This window comes from Oncorhynchus keta, unplaced genomic scaffold, assembly GCF_023373465.1.
Source record: "Oncorhynchus keta strain PuntledgeMale-10-30-2019 unplaced genomic scaffold, Oket_V2 Un_contig_5929_pilon_pilon, whole genome shotgun sequence".
NCBI lineage: Eukaryota > Metazoa > Chordata > Actinopteri > Salmoniformes > Salmonidae > Oncorhynchus > Oncorhynchus keta.
The window spans coordinates 59,881-77,788 of NW_026288594.1; the positions used below are offsets into that span (position 1 = coordinate 59,881).

The window sequence follows — 17,908 nt, forward strand, 5'->3', positions numbered from 1 at the left end:
GACCTATTCAAATCATCCTGAACATTAGATTCAGGTAAAGACCTATTCAAATCATCCTGAACATTAGATTCAGGTAAAGACCTATTCAAATCATCATGAACATTAGATTCAGTTAAAGAACTATTCAAATCATCCTGAACATTAGATTCAGGTAAAGACCTATTCAAATCATCCTGAACATTAGATTCAGGTAAAGACCTATTCAAATCATCAGTTAAAGACCTATTCAAATCATCCTGAACATTAGATTCAGGTAAAGACCTATTCAAATCATCCTGAACATTAGATTCAGGTAAAGACCTATTCAAATCATCCTGAACATTAGATTCAGGTAAAGACCTATTCAAATCATCCTGAACATTAGATTCAGGTAAAGAACTATTCAAATCATCCTGAACATTAGATTCAGGTAAAGATCTATTCAAATCATCCTGAACATTAGATTCAGGTAAAGATCTATTCAAATCATCCTGAACATTAGATTCAGGTAAAGATCTATTCAAATCATCCTGAACATTAGGTTCAGGTAAAGACCTATTCAAATCATCCTGAACATTAGATTCAGGTAAAGACCTATTCAAATCATCCTGAACATTAGATTCAGGTAAAGACCTATTCAAATCATCCTGAACATTAGATTCAGGTAAAGACCTATTCAAATCATCATGAACATTAGATTCAGGTAAAGATCTATTCAAATCATCCTGAACATTAGATTCGGGTAAAGACCTATTCAAATCATCATGAACATTAGATTCAGGAAAAGACCTATTCAAATCATCATGAACATTAGATTCAGGTAAAGACCTATTCAAATCATCCTGAACATTAGATTCAGGTAAAGACCTTTTCAAATCATCCTGAACATTAGATTCAGGTAAAGACCTATTCAAATCATCCTGAACATTAGATTCAGGTAAAGACCTATTCAAATCATCCTGAACATTAGATTCAGGTAAAGACCTATTCAAATCATCAGTTAAAGACCTATTCAAATCATCCTGAACATTAGATTAAGGTAAAGACCTATTCAAATCATCCTGAACATTAGATTCAGGTAAAGACCTATTCAAATCATCCTGAACATTAGATTCAGTTAAAGAACTATTCAAATCATCAGTTAAAGACCTATTCAAATCATCCTGAACATTAGATTCAGGTAAAGACCTATTCAAATCATCCTGAACATTAGATTCAGGTAAAGACCTATTCAAATCATCCTGAACATTAGATTCAGGTAAAGATCTATTCAAATCATCCTGAACATTAGATTCAGGTAAAGACCTATTCAAATCATCATGAACATTAGATTCAGGTAAAGACCTATTCAAATCATCCTGAACATTAGATTCTGTAGTATAATCCACAGTCCTATTCCACTGTAGTATAATCTACAGTCCTATTCCACCGTAGTATAATCTACAGTCCTATTCCACCGTAGTATAATCCACAGTCCTATTCCACTGTAGTATAATCCACAGTCCTATTCCACCGTAGTATAATCCACAGTCCTATTCCACCGTAGTATAATCTACAGTCCTATTCCACCGTAGTATAATCCACAGTCCTATTCCACCGTAGTATAATCCACAGTCCTATTCCACTGTAGTATAATCTACAGTCCTATTCCACCATAGTATAATCTACAGTCCTATTCCACCGTAGTATAATCCACAGTCCTATTCCACCGTAGTATAATCCACAGTCCTATTCCACCGTAGTATAATCTACAGCCCTATTCCACCGTAGTATAATCCACAGTCCTATTCCACCGTAGTATAATCCACAGTCCTATTCCACCGTAGTATAATCTACAGTCCTATTCCACCGTAGTATAATCCACAGTCCTATTCCACCGTAGTATAATCCACAGTCCTATTCCACCATAGAATAATCTACAGTCCTATTCCACCGTAGTATAATCTACAGTCCTATTCCACCGTAGTATAATCCACAGTCCTATTCCACCGTAGTATAATCCACAGTCCTATTCCACCGTAGTATAATCTACAGTCCTATTCCACCGTAGTATAATCCACAGTCCTATTCCACCGTAGTATAATCTACAGTCCTATTCCACTGTAGTATAATCCACAGTCCTATTCCACCGTAGTATAATCTACAGTCCTATTCCACCGTAGTATAATCCACAGTCCTATTCCACTGTAGTATAATCCACAGTCCTATTCCACTGTAGTATAATCCACAGTCCTATTCCACCGTAGTATAATCCACAGTCCTATTCCACCAGTATACAGTCCTATAATCCACAGTCCTATTCCACCGTAGTATAATCTACAGTCCTATTCCACCGTAGTATAATCCACAGTCCTATTCCACCGTAGTATAATCCACAGTCCTATTCCACCGTAGTATAATCTACAGTCCTATTCCACCGTAGTATAATCCACAGTCCTATTCCACCGTAGTATAATCTACAGTCCTATTCCACCGTAGTATAATCCACAGTCCTATTCCACCGTAGTATAATCCACAGTCCTATTCCACCGTAGTATAATCTACAGTCCTATTCCACCGTAGTATAATCCACAGTCCTATTCCACCGTAGTATAATCTACAGTCCTATTCCACCGTAGTATAATCTACAGTCCTATTCCACCGTAGTATAATCTACAGTCCTATTCCACCGTAGTATAATCCACAGTCCTATTCCACCGTAGTATAATCTACAGTCCTATTCCACCGTAGTATAATCCACAGTCCTATTCCACCGTAGTATAATCTACAGTCCTATTCCACCGTAGTATAATCTACAGTCCTATTCCACCGTAGTATAATCTACAGTCCTATTCCACCGTAGTATAATCTACAGTCCTATTCCACCGTAGTATAATCCACAGTCCTATTCCACCGTAGTATAATCTACAGTCCTATTCCACCGTAGTATAATCTACAGTCCTATTCCACCGTAGTATAATCCACAGTCCTATTCCACCGTAGTATAATCTACAGTCCTATTCCACCGTAGTATAATCCACAGTCCTATTCCACCGTAGTATAATCTACAGTCCTATTCCACCGTAGTATAATCTCCACAGTCCTATTCCACCGTAGTATAATCTACAGTCCTATTCCACCGTAGTATAATCCACAGTCCTATTCCACCGTAGTATAATCTACAGTCCTATTCCACCGTAGTATAATCCACAGTCCTATTCCACCGTAGTATAATACAGTCCTATTCCAGTCCTATTCCACCGTAGTATAATCTACAGTCCTATTCCACCGTAGTATAATCTACAGTCCTATTCCACCGTAGTATAATCTACAGTCCTATTCCACCGTAGTATAATCCACAGTCCTATTCCACCGTAGTATAATCTACAGTCCTATTCCACCGTAGTATAATCTACAGTCCTATTCCACCGTAGTATAATCCACAGTCCTATTCCACCGTAGTATAATCTACAGTCCTATTCCACCGTAGTATAATCCACAGTCCTATTCCACCGTAGTATAATCTACAGTCCTATTCCACCGTAGTATAATCTACAGTCCTATTCCACCGTAGTATAATCTACAGTCCTATTCCACCGTAGTATAATCCACAGTCCTATTCCACCGTAGTATAATCTACAGTCCTATTCCACCGTAGTATAATCCACAGTCCTATTCCACCGTAGTATAATCTACAGTCCTATTCCACCGTAGTATAATCTACAGTCCTATTCCACCGTAGTATAATCTACAGTCCTATTCCACCGTAGTATAATCTACAGTCCTATTCCACCGTAGTATAATCTACAGTCCTATTCCACCGTAGTATAATCTACAGTCCTATTCCACCGTAGTATAATCTACAGTCCTATTCCACCGTAGTATAATCCACAGTCCTATTCCACCGTAGTATAATCCACAGCCCTATTCCACACCACTGTAGTATAATCTACAGTCCTATTCCACCGTAGTATAATCCACAGTCCTATTCCACCGTAGTATAATCCACAGCCCTATTCCACCGTAGTATAATCTACAGTCCTATTCCACCGTAGTATAATCTACAGTCCTATTCCACCGTAGTATAATCTACAGTCCTATTCCACCGTAGTATAATCTACAGTCCTATTCCACCGTAGTATAATCCACAGTCCTATTCCACCGTAGTATAATCCACAGTCCTATTCCACCGTAGTATAATCCACAGTCCTATTCCACTGTAGTATAATCTACAGTCCTATTCCACCGTAGTATAATCTACAGTCCTATTCCACCGTAGTATAATCTACAGTCCTATTCCACCGTAGTATAATCTACAGTCCTATTCCACCGTAGTATAATCTACAGCCCTATTCCACCGTAGTATAATCCACAGTCCTATTCCACTGTAGTATAATCTACAGTCCTATTCCACCGTAGTATAATCTACAGTCCTATTCCACCGTAGTATAATCTACAGTCCTATTCCACCGTAGTATAATCTACAGCCCTATTCCACCGTAGTATAATCCACAGTCCTATTCCACTGTAGTATAATCTACAGTCCTATTCCACCGTAGTATAATCTACAGTCCTATTCCACCGTAGTATAATCCACAGTCCTATTCCACTGTAGTATAATCCACAGCCCTATTCCACCGTAGTATAATCCACAGCCCTATTCCACCGTAGTATAATCTACAGTCCTATTCCACCGTAGTATAATCCACAGTCCTATTCCACCGTAGTATAATCCACAGTCCTATTCCACCGTAGTATAATCTACAGTCCTATTCCACCATAGTATAGTCCACAGCCCTATTCCACACCACTGTAGTATAATCTACAGTCCTATTCCACCGTAGTATAATCTACAGTCCTATTCCACCGTAGTATAATCCACAGTCCTATTCCACCGTAGTATAATCCACAGTCCTATTCCACCGTAGTATAATCTACAGTCCTATTCCACCATAGTATAGTCCACAGCCCTATTCCACCGTAGTATAATCTACAGTCCTATTCCACCGTAGTATAATCCACAGCCCTATTCCACCATAGTATAATCCACAGTCCTATTCCACCGTAGTATAATCCACAGTCCTATTCCACCGTAGTATAATCTACAGTCCTATTCCACTGTAGTATAATCTACAGTCCTATTCCACCGTAGTATAATCTACAGTCCTATTCCACTGTAGTATAATCCACAGCCCTATTCCACACCACTGTAGTATAATCTACAGTCCTATTCCACTGTAGTATAATCCACAGCCCTATTCCACATCACTGTAGTATAATCCACAGCCCTATTCCACACCACTGTAGTATAATCCACAGCCCTATTCCACATCACTGTAGTATAATCCACAGTCCTATTCCATCGTGGTCCTTCTGTAGCTGTGTGGTCCTTCTGTAGCTCAGTTGGTAGAGCATGGCGCTTGTAACGCCAGGGTAGTGGGTTCGATCCCCGGGACCACCCATATGTAGAATGTATGCACACATGACTGTAAGTCACTTTGGATAAAAGCGTCTGCTAAATGGCATATATATTATTATATTATATTATTATATTATATTATCGTAGTATAATCTACAGTCCTATTCCACCGTAGTATAATCTCTTAGTGAAGATCCACGTCTGTATTCCCTCTGTATTGCACACGGCCACGGTTGTACCCCGAGAACAATAATCTGGTCGTGTTGCTCCCCCGACAACATTGCAGCCAACGGCAGATCTCCCAACGCCCGGTTAGGTATTTAACATCTGACAGCCGTCTGACGTCTGACTGCACAGTTTGTTTGTTTACTGGTCTACGAACCTGTTGCTACGGGGGTGTGTCCTCCGTTGCTGTGCCGACAGTGGTGGCGCTGGTGATGTTGCAGCAGGTTGTGTACGGGGCGGAGCCAGGTGGTGTGGCCGGACGTTCTGCGGCCGACCCCCGGACCACTTCCTCCTCCGTTAGGGTTCACCTTCTTACGACGCTTACTGACGCACATGTAATCAGTAAACAGGAAGCAGGACGAATACAACTTTATTCACTTTTACAACAGGAAGTTGAATTTATCCTGGGCTTTATTCACTTTTACAACGAGTCAGCTAGAACAGGAAGTTATACAGCGCCTTCAGTATTCAGACCACTTGACTTATTCCATCATGTGTTACGTTACAGCCTTTTTCTAAAGTTGATTCAATTGTTTTTTTCCCCCTCATCAATATACACACAATACCCCATAATGACATCACAATACCCCATAATGACATCACAATACCCCATAATGACATCACAATACCCCATAATGACATCACAATACCCCATAATGACATCACAATACCCCATAATGACATCACAATACCCCATAATGACAAAGCAAAAACAGGTTTTTAGACATTTTTGCTAATTTATAAAAACTAAAAACGTTTACATAAGCATTCAGACCTTTTATTCAATACTTTTGTTGAAGCACCTTTGGCAGCGATTACAGCCTCTAGTCTTCTTCGGTATGATGCTGCAATCTTGGCACACCTGTATTTGGGGAGTTTCTCCCATTCTTCTCTGCAGATCCTCTCAAACTCTGTCGGGTTAGATGGGGAGAGTTGCTGCTAAGCTATTGTCAGGTTTCTCCAGAGATGTTAGATTGGGTTCAAGTACGGGCCACTCAAGGACATTCAGAAACTTGTTCCAAAGCCAGTCTTGTGTTTTCTTGGCTAAGTGCTTAGGGTTGTTGTCCTGTTGGAAGGGGTTTTCATCAAGGATGTTTCTGTGCTCCGTTCATTTATGCCTCGATCTTGACTAGTCTCCCTGCCTCTGAAAAACATCCCCACAGCATGATTCTGCCACCACCATGCTTCACCGTAGGGATGGTGCCAGGTTTCCTCCAGACATGACGCTTGACATTCAGGCCATAGAGTTCAATCTTGATTTCATCAAACCAGAGAATCTTGTTTCTCGTGGTCTGAGAGTCCTTTAGTTGCCTTTTGGCAAACTACAAGTGGGTTGTCATGTGCCTTTTACTGAGGAGTGGCTTCCGTCTGGCCTAATTGGTGGAGTGCTGCAGAGATGGTTGTCCTTCTGGAAGGTTCTCCCATCTCCACAGACGATCTCTGCGGCTCTGTCAGAGTGACCATCGGGTTCTTGGTCACCTCCCTGACCAAGGCCCTTCTCCCCCGATTGCCCAGTTTGGCCGGGCGGCCAGCACTAGGAAGAGTGTTGGTGGTTCCAAACTTCTTCCATTTAAGAATGATGGAGGCCACTGTGTTCTTGGGGACCTTCAATGCTGCAGAAATGTTGTGGTACCCTTCCCCAGATCTGTACCTCGACACAATCCTGTTTCGGAGCTCTACAGACAATTCCTTTAACCTCATGGCTTTGTATTTGCTCTGACATGCACTGTCAACTGTGGGACTTTTTTATAGACAGGTGTGTGCCTTTCCACATCATGTCCAATCAGTTGAATTTACCACAGGTGAACTCCAATCAAGTTTTAGAAACATCTCAAGGATGATCAATGGAAACAGGAAGCACCTGAGCTCAATTTGAAGTATCATAGCAAAAGGGTCTGAATACTTATGTAAATAAGGTATTTCTGTTTAAAAAAAATATTTAATACATTTGCAAAAATGTATAAAAACCCTGTTTTCGCTTCGTCATTATGGGGTATTGTGATGTAATTATGGGGTATTGTGATGTCATTATGGGGTATTGTGATGTCATTATGGGGTATTGTGATGTCATTATGGGGTATTGTGATGTCATTATGGGGTATTCCACAGCCTATACCAATGTCTGTCTCTTCCCACAGCCTATACCAATGTCTGTCTCTTCCCACAGCCTATACCAATGTCTGTCTCTTCCCACAGCCTATACCAATGTCTGTCTCTGTTTATTGTGTGTAGATTGCTAACAGATTTTTTTTTAAATTCATTTTATAATAAGGCTGTAATTTAAACAAAATGTGTAAAGATTCAAGGGGTTTGAATACTTTCCGCAGGCTAAGTATATAAGTATATAGTTGTGTAAATACATGTTTGAAAACTACAAAGACTTTCAAAAATAAGTTGAAATAATAATAATGAATTTGTCGTCGTCGTCCTACCTGTGCCAGGTTGTGTACATGCGTTGTACTCGTCGGGTCAGTTTACGGTAGAGGTGTGAAACGTATCTCAGCATCTCTTCGTAGCAGGATCCCGGTTCGCTGTAGCTGGCCAGAGTACTGTCGTTGGACATGTAACGCGCTCGCTGCTCGCGCATCAACGCGTTCTCACGCTGCTTCGTCTCCGCAAACTGGGTCGCTATGACTACCAGGCACAGGTTGATCATGAAGAAAGAGCCCACCTGACGAAGAGAGGGAGGGAGGGAGGGAGAGAGAGAGAGAGGGAGAGGGAGAGAGGGAGAGAGGGGGGGGGGAGGGAGAGAGAGAGAGAGAGAGAGAGAGAGAGAGAGAGAGAGAGAGAGAGAGAGAGAGAGAGAGGGAGGGAGGGAGGGAGGGAGGGAGGGAGGGAGGGAGAGGGAGGGGGAGGGAGGGAGAGAGAGAGAGGGAGGGAGGGAGAGAGAGAGAGAGAGAGAGAGAGAGAGAGAGAGAGAGGGAGGGAGGGAGGGAGGGAGGGAGGGAGGGAGGGAGGGAGGCAGAGAGAGAGAGAGAGAGAGGGAGGGAGGGAGGGAGGGAGGGAGGGAGGGAGGGAGGGACGACCAAGAACGTACACAGAGTTAGACGATGGGAAAACTACTACAGCGAGACGTACTTCACTAAATCATAAACTGGAAAACCCACCGACACAGGGCCAAACAGAAACATACACACAGAGTGTGGGACAACTAGTAGCCGTCACAGAGTTTCAGGTCATTATTAAAGGCCCATTCCGTCATTTGGTTAAATTGAAGGTTTTATATTACTGAAACCAGGCAGTTGGATGACGTAAGGTACTGGACTGTGTTAATTTGACAGAAATAACTGACTCACTCTGCAGACTAGCGCGTAACGCTCGCGTTGGAAAAAAATTAAAAGTACAAATAGATGATATTCAATCGTTGCCTTTAAACTGCTTGCGTGCGTCAACGAGCCTCTGCGTAACCAGGCGCTAAAATACAACTTGGTTCTGTTTGTGACGCATGACACGCAGCAAGTCCCGCCTCTCCCCTCGTTTTGGTGTTTAGGAGCATATTCCCACGTGGGTGATTGAAAGATGAACTGAGGTTCACACTCCAGTCCAGTAGGTGGTGGTAGAGCAACTTAAAGTCGGTTGACAACCGGCATATACAATCCACAGAAGAAGATACTGTAGTCTGATTCTATACTGAACTCTGATTCTATACTGTAATCTGATTCTATACTGTACTCTGATTCTATACTGTAGTCTGATTCTATACTGTACTCTGATTCTATACTGAACTCTGATTCTATACTGAACTCTGATTCTATACTGTAGTCTGATTCTATAGTGAACTCTGATTCTATACTGTAGTCTGATTCTATACTGAACTCTGATTGTATACTGAACTCTGATTCTATACTGAACTCTGATTCTATACTGAACTCTGATTCTATACTGAACTCTGATTCTATAATGATTCTAAACTGTACTCTGTATCAGTGTCTGTCTGATTCTATACTGTACTCTGATTCCATACTTTAGTCTGATTCTATACTGAACTCTGATTCTATACTGTAGTCTGATTCTATACTGAACTCTGATTCTATACTGTAGTCTGATTCTATACTGTACTCTGATTCTATACTGTAGTCTGATTCTATACTGTAGTCTGATTCTATACTGAACTCTGATTCTATACTGAACTCTGATTCTATACTGAACTCTTATTCTATACTGTAGTCTGATTCTATACTGTACTCTGATTCTATACTGTAGTCTGATTCTATACTGAACTCTGATTCTATACTGAACTCTGATTCTATACTGAACTCTGATTCTATACTGTACTCTGATTCTATACTGTAGTCTGATTCTATACTGTACTCTGATTCTATACTGTAGTCTGATTCTATACTGTACTCTGATTCTATACTGTACTCTGATTCTATACTGCAGTCTGATTCTATACTGAACTCTGATTCTATACTGAACTCTGATTCTATACTGTACTCTGATTCTATACTGTACTCTGTATCAGTGTCTGTCTGATTCTATACTGAACTCTGATTCTATACTCTACTCTGATTCTATACTGTACTCTGATTCTATACTGAACTCTGATTCTATACTGTACTCTGTATCAGTGTCTGTCTGATTCTATACTGTACTCTGATTCTATACTGTAATCTGATTCTATACTGTACTCTGATTCTATACTGTAGTCTGATTCTATACTGTACTCTGATTCTATACTGAACTCTGATTCTATACTGTAGTCTGATTCTATACTGTAGTCTGATTCTATACTGTAGTCTGATTCTATACTGTACTCTGATTCTATACTGTACTCTGATTCTATACTGTACTCTGATTCTATACTGTAATCTGATTCTATACTGTACTCTGATTCTATACTGTAGTCTGATTCTATACTGTACTCTGATTCTATACTGAACTCTGATTCTATACTGTAGTCTGATTCTATACTGTAGTCTGATTCTATACTGTAGTCTGATTCTATACTGTACTCTGATTCTATACTGAACTCTGATTCTATACTGATTCTATACTGAACTCTGATTCTATACTGATTCTATACTGTACTCTGATTCTATACTGTACTCTGATTCTATACTGTACTTTGATTCTATACTGTAGTCTGATTCTATACTGAACTCTGATTCTATACTGTACTCTGATTCTATACTGAACTCTGATTCTATACTGAACTCTGATTCTATACTGAACTCTGATTCTATACTGTAGTCTGATTCTATACTGAACTCTGATTCTATGCTGAACTCTGATTCTATACTGTACTCTGATTCTATACTGAACTCTGATTCTATACTGTAGTCTGATTCTATACTGAACTCTGATTCTATACTGTACTCTGATTCTATACTGTACTCTGATTCTATACTGAACTCTGATTCTATACTGTAGTCTGATTCTATACTGTAGTCTGATTCTATACTGTACTCTGATTCTATACTGAACTCTGATTCTATACTGTAGTCTGATTCTATACTGTAGTCTGATTCTATACTGTAGTCTGATTCTATACTGTAGTCTGATTCTATACTGTACTCTGTATCAGTCTGTCTGATTCTATACTGAACTCTGATTCTATACTGTACTCTGATTCTATACTGTAGTCTGATTCTATACTGTAGTCTGATTCTATACTGAACTCTGATTCTATACTGAACTCTGATTCTATACTGTAGTCTGATTCTATACTGTACTCTGATTCTATACTGTAGTCTGATTCTATACTGTAGTCTGATTCTATACTGTAGTCTGATTCTATACTGAACTCTGATTCTATACTGTACTCTGATTCTATACTGTAGTCTGATTCTATACTGTAGTCTGATTCTATACTGAACTCTGATTCTATACTGAACTCTGATTCTATACTGAACTCTGTATCAGTGTCTGTCTGATTCTATACTGTACTCTGATTCTATACTGAACTCTGATTCTATACTGTAGTCTGATTCTATACTGTAGTCTGATTCTATACTGTACTCTGATTCTATACTGAACTCTGATTCTATACTGTACTCTGATTCTATACTGTACTCTGATTCTATACTGAACTCTGATTCTATACTGTAGTCTGATTCTATACTGTAGTCTGATTCTATACTGTACTCTGATTCTATACTGTACTCTGATTCTATACTGTAGTCTGATTCTATACTGAACTCTGATTCTATACTGTACTCTGTATCAGTGTCTGTCTGATTCTATACTGTACTCTGATTCTATACTGTATTCTGATTCTATACTGAACTCTGATTCTATACTGTAGTCTGATTCTATACTGTACTCTGATTCTATACTGTAGTCTGATTCTATACTGTACTCTGATTCTATACTGTACTCTGATTCTATACTGTAGTCTGATTCTATACTGTACTCTGATTCTATACTGTAGTCTGATTCTATACTGTACTCTGATTCTATACTGTACTCTGATTCTATACTGAACTCTGATTCTATACTGTACTCTGATTCTATACTGTACTCTGATTCTATACTGATTCTATACTGAACTCTGATTCTATACTGTACTCTGATTCTATACTGTACTCTGATTCTATACTGTACTCTGTATAGGCGTCTGTGTGATTCAGACTCTGCCTGACAAGCACCCTCTTCCTCCTCCACCCTACTTCAAAGTGCTGTAGAGAAACTAGGTCACCGCCGAGCTGCAGAAGGAGAGGAGAAGGACAGACGGCTGGGGTTGAACCCAAGTCCTCTGTATTAGCCTGCTGAACTAAAGCCTAGGCATCAACTAGGAGAGATGAAAAGTCCACAGGGCTATACCCGAGCAGTGTAACATATATATATATATATACTCACTATGATGAGGAATATAAAATATATAAAATTGTAGAAGGAGTGAGCATCCATAACGTAGTACATGATGTCCACCCAGCCTTCCAGGGTTATCACCTGGAGAGAGGGGGGAGGGAGAGGGGAGGGGAGAGACAGGGGAGGGAGAGGGAGGGGAGAGAGAGAAGGAGAGAGATAGAGAGGGGGGGGGAGAGAAGGAGAGAGAGAGAGAGAGAGAAGGAGAGAGAGAGAAGGAGAGAGAGGGAGAGAGAAAGAAAGAGAGAGACAGAGAGAGAGAGAGATACACAGAGAGAGAGAGAGAGAGAAGGAGAGAGAGAGAAGGAGAGAGAGGGAGAGAGAGAGAGAGAAAGAAAGAGAGAGACAGAGAGAGAGAGAGAGATACACAGAGAGAGAGAGAGAGAGAGAGAAGGAGAGAGAGAGAAGGAGAGAGAGGGAGAGAGAGAGAGAGAAAGAAAGAGAGAGACAGAGAGAGAGAGACACAGAGAGAGAGAGATACACAGAGAGAGAGAGAGAGAGAGGATGTGAGACAGGGAAAGATTGTAGAGAGAGAGATCGGGAGATGGGGTAGGAGAGAGAGAGAGAGAGAGAGGGAGAGGGGGAGTTAGAGGGAACGGGAGAGAGGGAGATGGGGTGGGAGAGAGACAGAGAGAGAGGGAGAGTTAGAGGGAAGGGGAGAGAAAGAGAAGCAGAGAGGATGGGGATTGTTATAGAGACATGAAAGCAGTACTCAGCAGACCTGCTAATACACAGACCACAGGAACATATTTTTTTATTTAACCCTTATGTTACCAGGTAAGTTGACTGAGAACACATTCTCATTTACAACAACGACCTGGGGAATAGTTACAGGGGAGAGGAGGGGGATGAATGAGCCAATTGTAAACTGGATACATTCTGAAGGCCCTGGGGAATAGTTACAGGGGAGAGGAGGGGGGGATGAATGAGCCAATTGGAAGGTAGCATACAGACATGATGCAGTCACTCCTCAACCCCCCTTATCCCTGTTGAAACTACCCCTGCAGTCACTCCTCAACCCCCTTTCCCATGTTGAAACTACCCCTTCAGTCACGCCTCAACCCCCCTTATCCCTGTTGAAACTACCCCTTCAGTCACACCTCAACCCCCCTTATCCCTGTTGAAACTACCCCTTCAGTCACACCTCAACCCCCCTTATCCCTGTTGAAACTACCCCTTCAGTCACACCTCAACCCCCTTATCCCTGTTGACCCCTTCAGTCACACCTCAACCCCCCTTATCCCTGTTGAAACTACCCCTTCAGTCACACCTCAACCCCCCTTATCCCTGTTGAAACTACCCCTTCAGTCACTCCTCAACCCCCTTATCCCTGTTGAAACTACCCCTTCAGTCACACCTCAACCCCCCTTATCCCTGTTGACCCCTTCAGTCACTCCTCAACCCCCTTATCCCTGTTGAAACTACCCCTTCAGTCACACCTCAACCCCCCTTATCCCTGTTGAAACTACCCCTTCAGTCACACCTCAACCCCCCTTATCCCTGTTGACCCCTTCAGTCACTCCTCACCCCCCTTATCCCTGTTGAAACTACCCCTTCAGTCACACCTCAACCCCCCTTATCCCTGTTGAAACTACCCCTTCAGTCACACCTCAACCCCCCTTATCCCTGTTGAAACTACCCCTTCAGTCACACCTCAACCCCCCTTATCCCTGTTGAAACTACCCCTTCAGTCACACCTCACCCCCCTTATCCCTGTTGAAACTACCCCTTCAGTCACACCTCAGCCCCCTTGTCCCTGTTGAAACTACCCCTGCAGTCACACCTCAGCCCCCCTTATCCCTGTTGAAACTACCCCTTCAGTCACTCCTCAGCCCCCTTATCCCTGTTGAAACTACCCCTTCAGTCACTCCTCAGCCCCCTTATCCCTGTTGAAACTACCCCTTCAGTCACTCCTCAGCCCCCTTATCCCTGTTGAAACTACCCCTTCAGTCACACCTCAGCCCCCTTATCCCTGTTGAAACTACCCCTTCAGTCACACCTCAACCCCCCTTATCCCTGTTGAAACTACCCCTTCAGTCACACCTCAACCCCCTTATCCCTGTTGAAACTACCCCTTCAGTCACACCTCAACCCCCCTTATCCCTGTTGAAACTACCCCTTCAGTCACACCTCACCCCCCTTATCCCTGTTGAAACTACCCCTTCAGTCACTCCTCAACCCCCTTATCCCTGTTGAAACTACCCCTTCAGTCACACCTCAACCCCCCTTATCCCTGTTGAAACTACCCCTTCAGTCACACCTCAACCCCCCTTATCCCTGTTGAAACTACCCCTTCAGTCACTCCTCAGCCCCCTTATCCCTGTTGAAACTACCCCTTCAGTCACACCTCAACCCCCCTTATCCCTGTTGAAACTACCCCTTCAGTCACACCTCAGCCCCCTTATCCCTGTTGAAACTACCCCTTCAGTCACTCCTCAACCCCCCTTATCCCTGTTGAAACTACCCCTTCAGTCACACCTCAACCCCCCTTATCCCTGTTGACCCCTTCAGTCACTCCTCAGCCCCCCTTATCCCTGTTGAAACTACCCCTTCAGTCACACCTCAACCCCCCTTATCCCTGTTGAAACTACCCCTTCAGTCACACCTCAACCCCCCTTATCCCTGTTGACCCCTTCAGTCACTCCTCAACCCCCCTTATCCCTGTTGAAACTACCCCTTCAGTCACACCTCAACCCCCCTTATCCCTGTTGAAACTACCCCTTCAGTCACTCCTCAACCCCCCTTATCCCTGTTGAAACTACCCCTGCAGTCACACCTCAGCCCCCTTATCCCTGTTGAAACTACCCCTTCAGTCACACCTCAGCCCCCTTATCCCTGTTGAAACTACCCCTGCAGTCACACCTCAGCCCCCTTATCCCTGTTGAAACTACCCCTTCAGTCACCTCAGCCCCCTTATCCCTGTTGAAACTACCCCTTCAGTCACACCTCAACCCCCTTATCCCTGTTGAAACTACCCCTTCAGTCACACCTCAACCCCCATTATCCCTGTTGACCCCTTCAGTCACTCCTCAGCCCCCCTTATCCCTGTTGAAACTACCCCTTCAGTCACACCTCAACCCCCCTTATCCCTGTTGAAACCACCCCTTCAGTCACTCCTCAGCCCCCTTATCCCTGTTGAAACTACCCCTGCAGTCACACCTCAGCCCCCTTATCCCTGTTGAAACTACCCCTTCAGTCAAACCTCAGCCCCCTTATCCCTGTTGAAACTACCCCTGCAGTCACACCTCAGCCCCCTTATCCCTGTTGAAACTACCCCTTCAGTCACTCCTCAGCCGCCCTTATCCCTGTTGAAACTACCCCTTCAGTCACACCTCAACCCTCCTTATCCCTGTTGACCCCTTCAGTCACTCCTCAACCCCCTTATCCCTGTTGACCCCTTCAGTCACTCCTCAACCCCCTTATCCCTGTTGAAACTACCCCTTCAGTCACTCCTCAGCCCCCTTATCCCTGTTGAAACTACCCCTTCAGTCACTCCTCAACCCCCTCTATATTCTCTGTCTTCCTATGTAGGCTCTATAACCTCTGCGTGTCTATGTAGTCTCTATATTCTCTGTCTTCCTGTAGGCTCTATAACCTCTGCATGTCTATGTAATGCTAGGCTGGGTATATACCTGGCTCTGAGTGATGAGGTTACCCATGCTAGGCTATGCTGGGTATATACCTGGCTCTGAGTGATGAGGTTACCCATGCTAGGCTATGCTGGGTATATACCTGGCTCTGAGTGATGAGGTTATCCATGCTAGGCTGGGTATATACCTGGCTCTGAGTGATGAGATTACCCATGCTAGGCTATAGCTGGGTATATACCTGGCTCTGAGTGATGAGATTACCCATGCTAGGCTGTAGCTGGGTATATACCTGGCTCTGAGTGATGAGATTACCCATGCTAGGCTGTAGCTGGGAATATACCTGGCTGGGTATTTACCTGGCTCTGAGTGATGAGGTTATCCATGCTAGGCTGGGTATATACCTGGCTCTGAGTGATGAGGTTATCCATGCTAGGCTATGCTGGGTATATACCTGGCTCTGAGTGATGAGGTTACCCATGCTAGGCTAAGGCTGGGTATATACCTGGCTCTGAGTGATGAGGTTACCAATGCTAGGCTGTAGCTGGGTATTGACCTGGCTCTGAGTGATGAAGTTATCCATGCTAGGCTATAGCTGGGTATATACCTGGCTCTGAGTGATGAGATTACCCATGCTAGGCTATAGCTGGGTATATACCTGGCTCTGAGTGATGAGTTTATCCATGTTAGGCTATGCTGGGTATATACCTGTCTCTGAGTGATGAGGTTATCCATGCTAGGCTGGGTATATACCTGGCTCTGAGTGATGAGGTTACCAATGCTAGGCTGTAGCTGGGTATTGACCTGGCTCTGAGTGATGAGGTTATCCATGCTAGGCTATAGCTGGGTATATACCTGGCTCTGAGTGATGAGGTTATCCATGCTAGGCTGGGTATATACCTGGCTCTGAGTGATGAGGTTACCCATGCTAGGCTATAGCTGGGTATATACCTGGCTCTGAGTGATGAGGTTACCAATTCTAGGCTATGCTGGGTATATACCTGGCTCTGAGTGATGAGGTTATCCATGCTAGGCTGGGTATATACCTGGCTCTGAGTGATGAGGTTATCCATGCTATGCTGGGTATATACCTGGCTCTGAGTGATGAGGTTACCCATGCTAGGCTGTAGCTGGGAATATACCTGGCTGGGTATTTACCTGGCTCTGAGTGATGAGGTTACCCATGCTAGGCTATAGCTGGGAATATACCTGGCTGGGTATATACCTGGCTCTGAGTGATGAGGTTATCCATGCTAGGCTATGCTGGGTATATACCTGGCTCTGAGTGATGAGGTTATCCATGCTAGGCTATGCTGGGTATATACCTGGCTCTGAGTGATGAGGTTATCCATGCTAGGCTGGGTATATACCTGGCTCTGAGTGATGAGGTTATCCATGCTAGGCTGGGTATATACCTGGCTCTGAGTGATGAGATTACCCATGCTAGGCTGGGTATATACCTGGCTCTGAGTGATGAGATTACCCATGCTAGGCTATGCTGGGTATATACCTGGCTCTGAGTGATGAGGTTATCCATGCTAGGCTGGGTATATACCTGGCTCTGAGTGATGAGGTTACCCATGCTAGGCTGAGTATGCTGGGTATATACCTGGCTCTGAGTGATGAGGTTACCCATGCTAGGCTATGCTGGGTATATACCTGGCTCTGAGTGATGAGGTTACCCATGCTAGGCTAAGGCTGGGTATATACCTGGCTCTGAGTGATGAGATTACCCATGCTAGGCTGTAGGCTGGGTATATACCTGGCTCTGAGTGATGAGGTTACCCATGCTAGGCTGTAGCTGGGTATATACCTGGCTCTGGTGATGAGATTACCCATGCTAGGCTGTACCTGGGAATAGGTTACCATGCTAGGCTGTAGCTGGGTATTTACCTGGCTCTGAGTGATG

General features: G+C 43.3%; 1 protein-coding gene across 1 annotated transcript in view; it reads right to left on the bottom strand.

The window, feature by feature from the left end:
• The window catches only part of LOC127925623 (voltage-dependent T-type calcium channel subunit alpha-1I-like), a gene marked incomplete at its 3' end in the record, with an annotated part of 76,457 nt that extends 59,875 nt beyond the window's left edge, over positions 1-16,582 (bottom strand). Inside the window, 4 exon segments of the mRNA XM_052510645.1 lie at positions 5,760-5,926; positions 8,035-8,273; positions 12,404-12,496; positions 16,505-16,582. Of these exon segments, the coding sequence (XP_052366605.1) occupies positions 5,760-5,926; positions 8,035-8,273; positions 12,404-12,496; positions 16,505-16,582 (577 nt within the window).
• Positions 16,583-17,908: the final 1,326 nt, after the last annotated feature.